The sequence below is a fragment of the Apteryx mantelli genome, chromosome Z, assembly GCF_036417845.1.
Source record: "Apteryx mantelli isolate bAptMan1 chromosome Z, bAptMan1.hap1, whole genome shotgun sequence".
Lineage (NCBI taxonomy): Eukaryota > Metazoa > Chordata > Aves > Apterygiformes > Apterygidae > Apteryx > Apteryx mantelli.
The window spans coordinates 18795492-18810159 of NC_090020.1; the positions used below are offsets into that span (position 1 = coordinate 18795492).

A 14668-nucleotide genomic window follows, 5' to 3' on the forward strand; every position below is an offset into this window, starting at 1 on the left:
GTTTATTCAGCAGTGTTTATTAGGCAACACATGAATCCTAGTTATCCCCAGGTTTTCTGCTGTCTGGTCAGGTTGGTCTTCTCTGCATGACATCTTCTTGCTTCCTACTAATTGTTAACATCAGTGAGTTGAAGCCATGTGTTGGAAAACATTCTCAACACTGAAGTGTTTTATTGTTGATTGTAGTCCTTAAGCAGTTTTCTTACTTGAATATACTTGACCTTTGGATGTAGCAGGCGAGAAGTTCTTTGCCTTCTGTCAGTCAGAATGTTCAGTGAGACCACATATTATTTAAGATCTGTCCTCTGAAAGCACACAGTCTGTTCATTCTTCTTTGGTTGCCTCTTACTCACTAAAAACAGCTCTAAACCAGTACTCCCACAGTCATAAAGTCTGTTTATATTCTAATAAAGAAAATACATATGCTCCAAGGCAGTGCCCACCTCCCGCAGAAACCTCAAATCCTTTCTTCTACCCCAAACTGTATTCTGTCTAGTTTCTTCTGTATCCTCAAACATACAACAGGTTTGGTATCAGAAATATTGATAACTGAAATCTCACCAGTGTTCATTGTTTTGCGCTAGGATTATCTTGTCCTGTTGGATGCTTCAGATGATTTTCCCAGATCAGATATTGCTGTTCTAATCTCACTGACACCTATTCTTTTTCAGGAGCTTCTTATCAGATGTTATTTTGAGTTATCCTACTTCTATCTCAGAGATCTGCAGAGAAAGTTTGAAGAACACGTATTTTTTTCAAAGTGTTGTAATTATTACTCAGATCTCCCTAGACCCTTCCAATAGTGTAACCATAACTGCATTACATACATCCCCAGGACTGTTTTCAGCCATACAGACTTAGTGTTTTGTAGAGGCCCAGATAAAAATTCAGTTGATCAGGAACACCGTCTTTTTGTTGTGGATTAAGTACATATTTAGACTCTTCAACTTATATTTCTGGCTAAAAGATTATGAAATTCCACAAGTAGGAGAAATTTAATTGATATAATTTAAATATCTTGAAAAAAGTCTGTCAAGCTATTTAACTTGGTTTTGTCTGCTATGTAACTGTGTGACCTTCAAGATGTATTCACATAAGTAGATAGCTGGACCTATGGATGAAGTCACTAGATGAAAGACGTACAGTTATGGAACTGACTCCTGACAGTTAATTTTAGCATATTTATTAATTGCCAGCCCTGTGCAGTCTGAATGCTTGGTAGTAGGTAAAAGGACTGCAGTTTTACTGAACAATGCAATGTCTCATAACAAAAAAGATCGGGTCTATGTTCTCCCTTTTTCTTGCATACTAGCAAAAGGTCATGGCACAGTCTGGTCCTTAACATCTTGCCAGATTTTGTTTGTTTTAGAACTGAAAAATTTTCTTTTTCATACTTTTTTAGTGTAAAACTTGGAAGACTCTCTGAAGGGGCCAGATCTGCAGTCTGGGAAATGTTGATAAGATACTTCTGTGGAGATGAAGTCACTCTATATGCTAAACAGTATTTAATATTCCATACAAAACTGACTTTAAAAAATATTAAAATAACTTATTTATCCAATCATGAAGCAAGAAATTTCAAAGTTAAATTTGCATTTTTGTGAGTTTGCATTATGCCATGTTCCTTGTTTTTACTTAACTATTGAATACTCTTTTTCAGACAACTGTAATGTCATCCACAAAGTCTTATAGTGTTAGTCAATTTCAGTATCTTGTATTATTTCTCATTTCTTTTTTATAAATTTAACTTCACTGTCTTAATGGGCTTAACACCTTTATTGACATTATGAAATCTGTTCCCATTGATATTATTTGGAGTTTTGTAATAATTTCCCTGTGGCCAAAATTTACCCTCAGATAATTTTATATAAACCTGTTTCATAACCATCCATGAATTAGTTATTTTTTTAATCAGCAGCAGTGCTCTCCTTATGTGTAACTCAAACAAGTCAATTTACTGTGGATTTAAGTTAATGATATTTGTATACATACTGCAGCCATCTTTTGCTGCTCAAGTTATATGCCTTAGCCTAAATGCAGGACAGCAGGTGATTTTGAAAAACTCCTGTCTAGGACCAAGCTTCAAATCTGCTGTCTGTTGTGCCACCTTGCACTAGGTTGGCTCTGGCACACTCACACAAGCACAAAGTAACTTAAACAAATTGCATCTCTTCTGCTTCAGAAGATGACCTCTTGATGCCGAAGGCATTTTGAAACCTTTGATACTGATGTTGTCTGTAAGTTTCTGGCACTTGTCATCATGAGGCAGGCTTGGAAATTTGGACTTTGAGCCACACTTCTTATTTTTGCTTAACCAGAAGTCCTGACGTGGACACTCATCTTGTAAAAGAGGAGACGTTATTAAGCTTCATAAGATTCTCAGGGAAAATTCTAAGTTTTCCTCATCCAGTGTTTTGAAGAGCAATCATCTAATAATGGAGATAGACTTTTTGCCAGCAAAGACTCCTGAATAAGCAGCTAACTTAGTTCCTCATCCTCTGCTCTTACATTTTTTCCTCATCAGCTTCTCTGGGTAGGTTTGCAGGACTCTCACTAGAAGATGGATTGAGTCCATCTCAGACTGAGATGGACTGTTTGGCTGAGATTGTTTCATGATGGCTTGCTAGTTTCCTCAGCAGTAAGATGAGCACATTCCCTTTCATTCCCTGACACCACTGTGGTCTTACAACATGGCATCTGATATCTGGTCTGGATACAGAGACCACCTTAAATGGGTAAGATAGATTAAAATTTGTTCTGAAACCCCTAGATAGAATTGCATGTGCAGAGCAGGACACATTACACCCTTCAGTACTGGAGATACCTACTGAGTTGAGTGGTCACTAAAATTTCATCCATACCATATCTTTTTGGAGACATGAGGAAACAATACATTTAGAGAAGCAGAAAAACTTGTTCACCTGAGTAATCTGTGTTTTATCATAGGGTTATCTGTGAATGTGCTAATGAGTAAGGGAGATTATTCTTTAGAGTAACCTACAGGATGAAGGTACATGTACCTGTGGACTGTCATTTGAAGAAAAGTGGATTACTTAACAGTAACTGAACTACTTTGATCTGTATTGTCCACATGCACTTTGGGATCTCTCTCTCTTTATTTTCCTCTCTCTGTTCCTTGGAGACCCCTAGACGTTGCAAGGAATTGATGGACATACACCTCATATCACCCTTTTATAATCATGTATGTGGTACGATAAAACCTGTCTTTGCCAGGTGCAAAAGTAATGAGGTTCTGAGTGACAGTGGTACATGTATACCTGCAAGGGTTACTGTGTGTGAGTCTACACACCTCAAAGAATCCAACTATCGGTAATATTTTTTAACTTTTTTTTATTATTTCTATAATCTCCTTTATACTTGCTTCCATAAACCTCTCTGCCTTTGTACTTTTGTATGTATATGACAGGTTTATTATATTCTAAACCTCTGAAGGAAGTCCTGAGTTTCATTTACTTATGCCTGTTTGGAAAACTGACAGTGGCAACTTCTAATTCAAGAGACCCATCCATGTTTGTACTTCTCATAAGAAAGATGTTGTTACATTTTACCTTACGGAGCCAAGACAGATAGGGGAGAAAGCTGAAATGACATCTGGCATCAGAGCAGAACTATTAATTAAATTCAACTGAAAGCCCAAAGTCGTTATTCATTTATATTTGAATGGCTGTGTTGAAGAAGGAGAGATTACATGACTTTGAACTGATTTATTCAATCTTTATTGATGATGATGATGATGTATGAACAGGAGAGAACATAACTGGAATGTCAACTTCAAAATGGCAAATACCTCTTTGCCTTTCAATTGAACAGGCGTGATCCAAAAATGGTTGTTTCAGTCAGTTTTCTTTCAATTTTTAGAATACTTTTAGATTACTTTTTAAACAGAAAGTTATTTTAAGTATTTTGAGAGTACAGAGATCCAGGTGTTGAGCTGAATTGTAAACTGACTTATTTCTGCATTAAGGTTCCATGTCAAAATTCATTGTAGCTTACAGATAAAAACATGGTTTGAAGTAGCTCCCTTCTTTATGGAGGCATGAAAACTTGTACACTGGCAATCATTGTGAAATCTGTTACACAGTGACTTATTGCAATTTGATTCTTTTATTCACATCCAAATACAACAGCGAACTAATAAATCCAAAACAGTAGTGCTAGTAGTAGTAGTTATCTAAATATATTATCAGTGCTACTGTAGATCAGACTTCGCTAGTGGCTTGTGGGCCAAGCCCAGCCCATTGGAGCCAGGAACAAGGGCAATTGCCTTTGCATTGCCATTCCTGGAGCAGGATAAAAATGCTGTTAGAAGCAATAAAAGGACCGGTGTGCTCCCTTTCTCCCTCTGCTGTAGTCACTGTGTACTGCTATCTCCCACGCTCCTATGACGGTGTCTTCGTGTTAGCTGAAATGAGTGCCCCCAGTGCTGCACAGTCCAAGGACTATGTCGAAGTGGAGCTCGGCAGCACCTTTCCTGTTTGTTCCGCACTGGATCTCATTCCAAGTGCCTTAGCGTGGTGGTGTAGGGTGTGTGTGTGTGTGTGTGTGTGTTGTGTGTGTTTGTGTGTATGAGCGCGCGCACACTTGTTCCAGGATGCCTTGGCTCTGTTCCACATTCCGCTGTCCAGAGTGATATTTGGTGCAGCGGAAGAAAATCAGGGTAGAGTGGGCAGGATGTAGAAACAAGCCATGAGCATTGTTTAGCAGCACACTAATCTTAGTTATCTTCTCCCTTACATGATCTGAACAAAAGAGGACAGAATGAAAAGGGAATACAGGAAACATGGGGAGCTCTCACACATCATGTGAGAAAGAATGGCAAAATGTTTTGCTTCTAACACTCTACCTTCAAAAAGAACATTGAAATGCCCTGTTTTAGAAGTTGACAGTATTTGCTCTTGTTGGGTTTATTTTTTCAATCTGAGGCCTCAGTTGCTTAAGACTGGTATATATTTGCTAGCTTGAAAATATTCAGTCTGGATGAACAAATTGACACTATTTTGGCTACAAGAAATGTATTGCCATTATTATGAAGTAATTGAGAATTTACTAAAACCTTTTTTTAGGTATTGTCCTTCCTGCAAAAATGATTCTAATGAAGTTGTAAAGGCTGGAGAAAAGCTCAAACAGAGTAAAAAGAAAGCAAAGATGCCATCTGCCAGTACTGAAAGCCAGAGAGACTGGGGCAAGGTAGAGTGTATTTTAGAAATAGCTATTGCTCTGACTGTTCATGTATGTGCTACATCTATAATTATACTTACTTATGCACTACACAAAATTCAGTACTGGATTGTACAGACTATAAAACAATGTTGAATCCTGCCCACTATCTACTGAAAGTTAAAGCAGCTGAAGAATTGTTAAGGTGACTAGAGGTAAAACCAAAAAAAACAACCCCCAAAACACCCATAAATACACATTACTTAATTAACATTCCTGTTAACAATTGTTAATATATTTTTCAGTATGCATTTGTTATGATCAGATTTATTAGTATATGTGTCTGATTTTTCAAATAGCCTTGAATATTTTAAAAACTAATTAATTCTCTCTGCTGTGTTTTTAGGGCATGGCCTGTGTTGGTCGCACTAAGGAATGCACTATTGTTCCTTCTAATCATTATGGACCTATACCTGGTGTTCCTGTTGGGACAACCTGGAAATTCAGAGTTCAGGTATGTTGTTCTAGTATTAACTGTAGTTGAAGTAAGAAAGAATAATAGCTACGGGTTGGGCACAAAAATGGTTTTGGATTGATAATTATCCTTTTCACCAGAAGTGAATAAAATAATGCATTGTAATTGTAATATTAGAAATGGTGCTAATTCTAGGGAAAGTTGAAGTATACTGATTTTACAATACCACTTAATAAGTAGTATTTTTAAATTCTGAACTATTTTTTAAGGGAAAATCTGTTGCAATTAGGATGAACAGATCTTACATGTTAAAATTCAAAGGGGGATAATTAGTGACAGAGTCAAATATTTTATGAAGTCTCCTTCATGTGAATTGATATCACCTTAGGAGATGTAGACTGTAGGTTCCAAAACCTTTACATTGTATCACTGTATACCACCTATTCTCTTTTGGTCATACATAACTGATGTCTGAATCTTATTTTAGGCTGATGAATGGCTTAAACCAGCATACACCAGTACTACTACTGAAAATAGCTGTCTACTTCTACTACTTGCACTGTCCCATTTTCTGTCTTGCATTGTCCCATTTTCTTAAACTCTACAGTAAACTAGATTGGCAACAAATCTGACAGAAAAATAATTCCTTTTAGGGGAGGGAGGAGGTAAATTTTCCCAATCCACTTCACTTTTTGGTTATACAAATACAGTGCCAATATACAGAGGGGCAGGAAAAAACAAAGCAGGGAGGATGGGACAGCATCTTTTTGTGCCAATACTGATTTTATGTGATTTTGAAGTGTCCGAAAAATGGGAACCTTATTTCCTTACCCTCATCTTGCCTGATTTCACTAATCTTTGTTTTATCATTGATTTGTTGTTGTTTGGGGTTTTTTTTAGTCAGGCAAATGGGCACTTCTTTATCTTCCAAATCAGTTAATTCTGTATCTCTTGCGTGTGTAAAAGAGTGCAATTGAGCAGTATTTTCCATGATATCCAGAGAAATAGAAATAGTTTTTTTTCTGTTTGTGGAGGGGCATGAAATCCTCTTTTGATGTTCTTTCTAAACTTTTTATCCCCTGCTGTCTTCTGAGAAGAATAGTTATTTTTGATACGCGATTTATAGAAGAGAACACTTATCAAGAGACTTTCCTCTTATGGCGGTTTCTTCCAGTACTGACTGAAGAATGCTGGATTTGGAATGGCATGCAAGTTTTAAGGCTGAAAAGGTTAACAGAAGCTTTCTCGTTAGCAACAGTTTTCAGTTTTTCTTTTTGATGGAACTCACAATGAGGCAGCTGGAAACTAAACTAGTTCTTTGGATCTTTTCTGACCTAGGTGTCTATCATGAGCACTATCATCAGTGCAGGCATTAGAAAATAATGAACCAAATTAATTTTGTATTGTAAAATTACAGTGTTCGTTATACTAATGATTTAACACAAATCTACTTGGTTAAGAGGAAAATTATGTTTTGTTTTTTTGTTGACTTCTCTATTTTTGAAGAACATTTTTGTGAAGGTAATTAAAATAAATATTTCAAAGCACACCTGTTAATTTTTTTATTGGCTTCCAGGTTAAGTCTAGTCTCATAAATCAGGGAAACTTTTAAAATTACTTAAATGAACTTAAATTTTCAAAATCAAGGTTCGTTCTCACTGGTTCAGCAGTAATAAAAATTGAGTTCACCTTTTTGTTAGAAATTCCATTGGTGACACACAAGTTTATAGTTTACAGGTATTTCTAGTGCTGATAGCAAATAAGAACATAATTAGAGAGCTGTTTTTGTCAGAAAGTTCAGAATGCTTATAACATGCATATAAGGAATAGATATCAAAAGGCAAGTTACCATTTGTACATGCTTATTTAATTTTGGCTACAAATGAACTACTTCATACTTCAAATATTTTGAAAAAAAAGTTTGGCAAGTTTTTTACATAGTTAAATTGCACTTCTTTTTCGTTTCGCTGTTTCTCATTTCTCTGTTTTGTATGGGAAAAGGATTTGTCTCATCATGAGACTTTAGAGACAGTGGTTTCTCACTTTTAATTTGCATGGTTTTTTATTACACAAACTCTTTTCCCTAGAAGGAGTTGCATCTGGAGAGCATCTTTGATGCGAATTACTTACCAAAATTCATCACTGGTGTGAATCACTTACTAGAAACCTTAATTTAATTCATAAATCCTGAAAGTGAAAGAAAGGAGAGAGGAATGAATGAAAGGATGTTTGATAGAGCAGGAAAGGTGAGCAAAATAGTTGGACCTTTTTATTCAGCATTCTTATAAACGATCTGGAAAAACTAGTAAATATCTGACAAAGTTGAGTGAGCGTGCTAAGTGGCCATGGATAGCAAATATGGAGGGGTGCAATTCTAACATTACATACTTTATGATGGACTGTCAGCTACTTATTATTTAGGAAAGAAATCTTCTAACTAATAATTCTGAAATTTTACCCTCTCAGTGCTCAGTAGTGATCCAAAAAGTAAATCAAGTATTAAAGTTATTAAGAAAGGAAGGGGAAGAAAAATAGAAGATTGTGAACAACAATGAGGATGGTTAAAAGAATGGAATGCTTTTCATTCAAGAATTAACTGAGAAGACTTTTCATTTTGGAAGAGAGATAGTATCATATCATGTAAAATCATGTACAGTAATGAAAAAAGTAATTAGGGAACAACTATACATGGTTTTATGATGCAAAAAGAGGAATCATCAAACAAAATGATCAGGTGCCAGATTCGAAATGAACAGTAGCATTAGTTCATATGACATGCAGTATTACCATGAGCTCCGCTCTTGGATGCTGTGAATTCAAAGTTTACAGTAGTTTAGGAAGTCCACAGACAGCTGGAAGCTGAGAAGTTACACAAGGACATATCGCTGTGTCCTTGCATAGTTTTCATGTTGTGCACAGCTGTTTGCTCTTGAATTGTCAGAGGTAGCATTTCTGGCCAGCTGCACCTTTGATTTGATGTGTTACACTATTATGAGAGTAGAAGACTATAGCAAATATATGTAAACTTTTACTGAGGTTGCTTAAAAGTGTGGGTTGGGAGAAAGGGTTCAGAATCCAGAGAGGCAGAATCAGGAAAACAGAAAATGTCTGGGTATGAAGGAATGAACTTAATTGTTTTTGCTGCTGGGAACCTTAGTTCTGGTAACACTATATTTAGTATCACCCACCTAGAAAATACTTAATTTAATACTTAGGCTTTTTTTTTTTTTTTAATATAAGTTGGTAGTTTGAAACAAGCAGTGAAAAGATTATACACTGGAAATTTTTCCTGAGGAAGTAAGTATACCTTTACATCTTCTGGTGTTACCACTGTCCTATATTGTCTTTCCATTTTCTTGGGTGTGTTATTTTTGTCTTTTCTTCCTTAAAAACATGTAAAATTCTCACCTGTCATTTTAGTCTTACATTAACTATTTACACAGACATCTCCATAGATTTTTTTTTTTTAAGCAGAAAGTTGATGCTTAAGAGTGATTGAAGATGGCCGATTGTTTGGAAAAAAAAAAATTTAGAAGCTGTTTTTTTTCTGTTGCCAGGTGAGCGAAGCAGGTGTTCACAGGCCCCATGTGGGTGGAATCCATGGACGCAGTAATGATGGAGCTTATTCGCTTGTATTAGCTGGAGGATTTGAAGATGAAGTGGTATGTCATTTATCCAAGCCATTGTTTTGTTTTGCTGTTCTAAAGTATTCAAGTTTTTAAAGATGGAGAGTTTATGTTCATTGCTGATCCTAATATTAGTGCTTATGCAGATAAGACTATGCAAAAAATTGCTACTACTGATGTCAAACCCAGTAGTTTTTAGTATTTTGGGGAGAAATATTTAAGCTATTTTCTCTTAAAGGATATTGTCGTGCTTATGCTCAAGCAAAATACCTCAATTACAGTTGAATTTTGCATTGTTTAGGGGAGTTAAATTTCAGTATACTCTCATCATCTGAATTTATCGTTATTCAATATCTGATACCATAATTATATGCAAGTTACATATTTTAGATTCTACTTTGGTCATTGTTTTTATTGCTTCCAAGTCAATCAAGCAGATAAATGCCTTTTGGGGGCATATTGTATTTCAAAATAAAATATGATGTATTTATTTTAGTGAAGTAAGGATAAAACATTCATGTTGTGTGATTCTATGAAGTTCTGAAGATTCTTGACTCCTAATGATTAGAACTTTCAGAACTTCTCAGGACAATCACAATATTTTGTATTATCATTCCAAAGGAAGATGTTGGAAAAATTTCTGCTTTGATGTCAACATCTAAGTACAGTAGCCAAAGCAATTATACTGCCAAACAAAACAATATTTTTGTCTAACTTTCTTCTCATGATGTTGACCAAGTTTTGTATATGATTAGATTACTGTTCTCTGTAATCAAATAATGTTTACACAAGGTACATCCCTTCCTGCAGTTCTATTCCATCAGGTGGGATTTTGAATCATGCGTCAGGTGAAGGATAAAGCAGTAAGCAACCTGTTTTTGAAAGCATGGGTAGCTGCTAATCACAAAGAACAAGGCATTGGAGAAGGAAATGAAATTAACATCTGAAATAGCATCAGAATGTTATGTATTCTTTGCCAACAGCACTTACCAGCTGCTGCTGCTGCAGGGTATTGCCTCTGAAGGCGTCTGTGTCTCTCTGTTGGACAAGTCACATGAGGAGGTACTTGGTGTTGGTACATTACTACATCCTTGGAGTCAACCCCAACCCAAGCTCTAGGACCTTAGCCAGTGCATCCTAAGAACACTGTTGCTCAGTAGTTGTAACTACTAGCTTGGGATGCTGCAGATTCCTTTTTTTTTGCTGGTGATACTGATGTCAGCCTTATTTCTGCTGCTGTAATTATTCAGTCCATAACATTTAATAAACTTATTTGGATCCTTTGCCTGTCTTTTCCAGTTTGGCTAAGTGATGTTGTGATCATGTGTTTTTGTGGGCACCTAAGTAATGTCACAGTCTTAATGACATACACAGTTTTGAAGAAGCAGAGCTGGGGAGAAATATTGGAGGTGCTACCCTAAAAAGCTGTGTGAATGTCAGTTTTTTTGCAGTGCTGTAAACTAAGGATTCAGTAGAAAAACCTTTTTTTTACAGGTGCATTTTGATATTAATTTTTCTTCAGTTCTCTTTTCACATACCATTTTTTTTTTCCAGTCTACTTCCATTTTCCCCATTTTTTGAAAGAGGCTGAAATTAAAATCTTCTAAGAACACCCAGGGAAAAATCAGATTCTGTACTTTTAAGTATCCTAAACACAGTATCTCTTTTCTCCAATTAAGCTTTTAAATAAAAATTCTAATAAAATCTTCTGCTCACATCTAGTCGCTTATTGTATGAGAACAAGATACAAGAGGTGACTCTTGCTTGAATTTTAGTAGTATGATATAGTTACTTGTGTGTAAGTTTTGACAAGACTGAGAAATAAATACATTTTGGAAGACTGTGTGTTTTACTGTATGTTTCTCAAACTATTTTTGCACACTGCTAACATGCTGCATCTCAGTGGTCTTCTTGTGGCTTTAAACCAACAGTTCACCATTGGGGTAAAAATAATTGCAAAAGAAATATACTGCAGAAATAGAATTCACTGTTTGGCTTCCAATTCTTGTCATTTTTATGCTGTCCCTTCGGAAGGGAAATATGTTTTTAACCTAGGATTTTAGTAACAAAGAGTTAATTTACATAGGTTACCTGATTTAAGATACAATAATTGTAACGGTTAGCTTTAGAGTCTTGGATATGTTAATACTGCAAATCTTCTGGTCTTGTCCTTGATAATAACCATAATGGGAATGTTAGCTGAAGAAACTGTGAGAATTTTTTCATGAATCTGAAATCTGAGAACTATTTCAGTATAAACTAACATTCATAAGGATCCAGAACACTGGGTGTTAGCCGTTAACAATGATTGTGCAATCACCATATTCTTAATTAAAGTGTTTTGACGTGTCTGTTCATCAAATCAAATAGCTAAAGAAATTTCCCTTTTGAGTTGAAAATTACCTATCTAGTTTGTTTTTATGAGCCAAGGGTAAAAATGATGTTTATTTACTCCTTTTAAAAGTTTCAGGATCCATATTTCTGCTAGTTTGAAGTAGTGTTATTAAGATGGTAAATTAATTGTCATTTGGTGTGGTCAATTCAGTCTGAACAAAGGTTGTTTCTTCTTTAAGTGCCTTTGCATATGGGATCATATGGGAAATCTAAGAACTGAGATTCAAAATCTCTTGAAGAATAGTATCTGCTGGGATCACTCACATCCTCTTGTAAAAGATTCTGAGTGTGTAAAAGCGAGCGGACGCTCTAATGACTCAAAAGGGACCCCAAGCAAATATATTTGTTGCTTATATTCCTTGATTAATGTACATCAAACCAATCTACTTCATGACATGGTCCTCTGTCCGTTTTGAGCGTTCTGTGTTTTCACATCAATCTTGTGTTTGGGTAATCAGTTCAAGGTGTCAGAACAGCTGCTGTTCCATTTGCTTGAAATCATCCAATTACAAATAAGTGGTATTTAGCTCTCTAGATTTGCCTGAGCCTTGTGACACGGACGTGGCATGTCCGAACCTCTGCTTAATGTTCATTGCACAGTGAAAATGCTAGATCAGTTCCACCAGGTGCAGTTCCACCAGTGCCATGACTGGTGAACTGCATACTAAAAGGGCTTTAAATCCAAGTCAAGTGGCAATAGGAGCTTCAGGTCTCAGTCAAAATGTTTTATTTCAAAAGATCTGAGTAAACTGCTGGTCACAATGATATGTATGTTTTATCTGCAGCTATACTAACTAGATTTCTGAGCTTACCTTGGTCACCTGAATCCAGTCTGAGCCCTGGTGTCTCTGTGCTCAGTACAAAAGAGAAGTATCCTATATAAGTTTTCTAAAATATGATGCCATACCGCTAAGGAAACAGGTCCTTTCAGATTTTCCCAGTTCTCTTTATATTATTGAGAATCCAACGTAATAAATTCATTACAGTCATTGCACTGAGAATCTGTCTATTGTGAGCCATCTGGATTGACTTTTGAGCTGAAAATCTGACATTTGCTGTCCTGATACTTGCTGTTTTCAGATGCTGTCAGGTTTCCAAGGTCTAAGGACCCTGCTGGGTTGGTACCTACTTGGAACTCCAATGTAATGTGAGACAATTTGTGTATCTCACTATGGTCATAGCTACTGAATATCTTCCTTTTCACTCGGATTTGTTATTTGTCCCTTCTTGCTACCTCCATACTCAACGTTATTTTGTTGGGCAGTATTGTTAATATTCAGACTTACTTTCTGCTGCTGTTTCAGATTTGCAGAACAGCTCCTATTCTCCAGCAGTCTCGACTCCACCTATTCTGTTGTTCCGTATTGTTAACCGTCAGTCCGTACAAACTGCTAATATGAAAAATTACCTTTCTCGCATCATTTTCTGAAATCCTCTGTGTCTCCTCGTCTCGAAATCCCTCATTTTCTCCTCTGTACCTACACTGTATTGAGGATTATTTTAACATCATGAAAAGCTTTATTTTGTCACACAGACCCTTTTTGTCTTTTTTTTTTTTACTGCTGGGGTTGTGTCTGTCATAGTAGTCTTATTTGTCCACCTCTTTCAAAGTTGGTTTGGAACCTTTGTCCATGCTGCACTGATCTGTGCTTTTTTTATACTACATGCTTTCTAAGAAACACTCTGTGACTTGTGAGTACCTTATGTCAAGGACATAGGTCTCTACTTCTTTTTGTAAATGCTTAATGTACTGAGACTCTTTCTTTCTGGAATTACATACCTTTTCAAGGAGACTTTAGTTGAACTATTAGTAGAGTAGTGTATGGAATATGATCATTCTATTCCCTTCATAAATTTTTGAAGATCAGCACAGTTATACTAGTCTTCCTTTCCTTTTCCATTGTGCCAACACTGGCACAAACCAGGGGTTTCTTGCAGGATTTTGTATATTTTTCACATGAACACTAATAAAACTTTGTTCTTATAATATTAAGCATATATTTAAATATGTAAAATAAAAATAATTAAAGTTACGTTCTTATTCTGCAAACAAAAATAAATGAACGTCAAATAGTAGGTGCATGTCTTTTTGAGACAGGCAAGGTTTTCCTTGTCCTGTTTTAAATATTATTATATTAGGCTAATGAAATTCTTCATGCAGATTGCAGGGTCCCTTGCCCTCAAAAAGAGGATGTATCAGTGAACTCCAGCAAATAATCAAAGTTATCTGTCACTAAAAAATGTCTCCAAAAATTGTTGCATCTCCTACGTATTCCTCCATTACAGAAAAAGGTCTTTGAACTGAAAAAGCTTTCTGTATATTGTATCTTGGATGTACCTGGTTTGAAGTCCAAAACATACCCACGTTCTGATTTTGAACTTCTGGGAGCAGAACATAATGAATCCAGATTGGGTATCCTGCATTAGTTTACATATTAATATTTATTTTAAATGTCTGAAGATTCACCATTTTGGCCCTTAACACTGAGAGGAATAAGAAAAACTTTAAAAAGTGGGGCACATACCGTAGTTCTCTAGTACTTTCACTTGGGAGTCATTTTTCAAAATATTGACATACCTTCCTCACCAGTTAGCCAATTTTTGCTGTTTCCTACTCTGAAATGGTCTTACTTATCGTTCTGAAAATTCTTTTAACTTGAGAAAATCTAGATTGGCTATCAGTGAAATGATTAAAAAGTTTTTATCATCGTGGAATATGCCATGGTTACTGGAAGATTTTTGCTGTCAAGGGTGAGATGAAGATCCAGAAACCCCAAATAAGATATGTCAAGCTTTGAACATACTGCAAAGGTTTTTATTGATTTATAAATGAAATATATAATATTATATATATATATATAATTATATAATATTATATATAACTTCCTTTTAATTGGTACCTTTTATTACAGTAGTAAGCCATGAAATTGACAAAAGTAAATCACAAAATTGGACAGAAAGACCAATGTTGTCAGCATTTATACTTGTATAGTTC

At 35.7% G+C, this 14668-nt stretch overlaps 1 protein-coding gene across 4 annotated transcripts in view; it reads left to right on the top strand.

The window, feature by feature from the left end:
- The window catches only part of UHRF2 (ubiquitin like with PHD and ring finger domains 2), a 94544-nt gene that overhangs the window by 66137 nt on the left and 13739 nt on the right, over positions 1-14668 (top strand). For all 4 annotated transcript variants that reach the window (XM_067316721.1, XM_067316719.1, XM_067316720.1 and 1 more), the window contains 3 exons: positions 5085-5208; positions 5585-5692; positions 9211-9315. In XM_067316721.1, coding sequence (XP_067172822.1) covers positions 5085-5208; positions 5585-5692; positions 9211-9315 — 337 coding nt within the window. The remainder of the gene's footprint in view (positions 1-5084; positions 5209-5584; positions 5693-9210; positions 9316-14668) is intronic.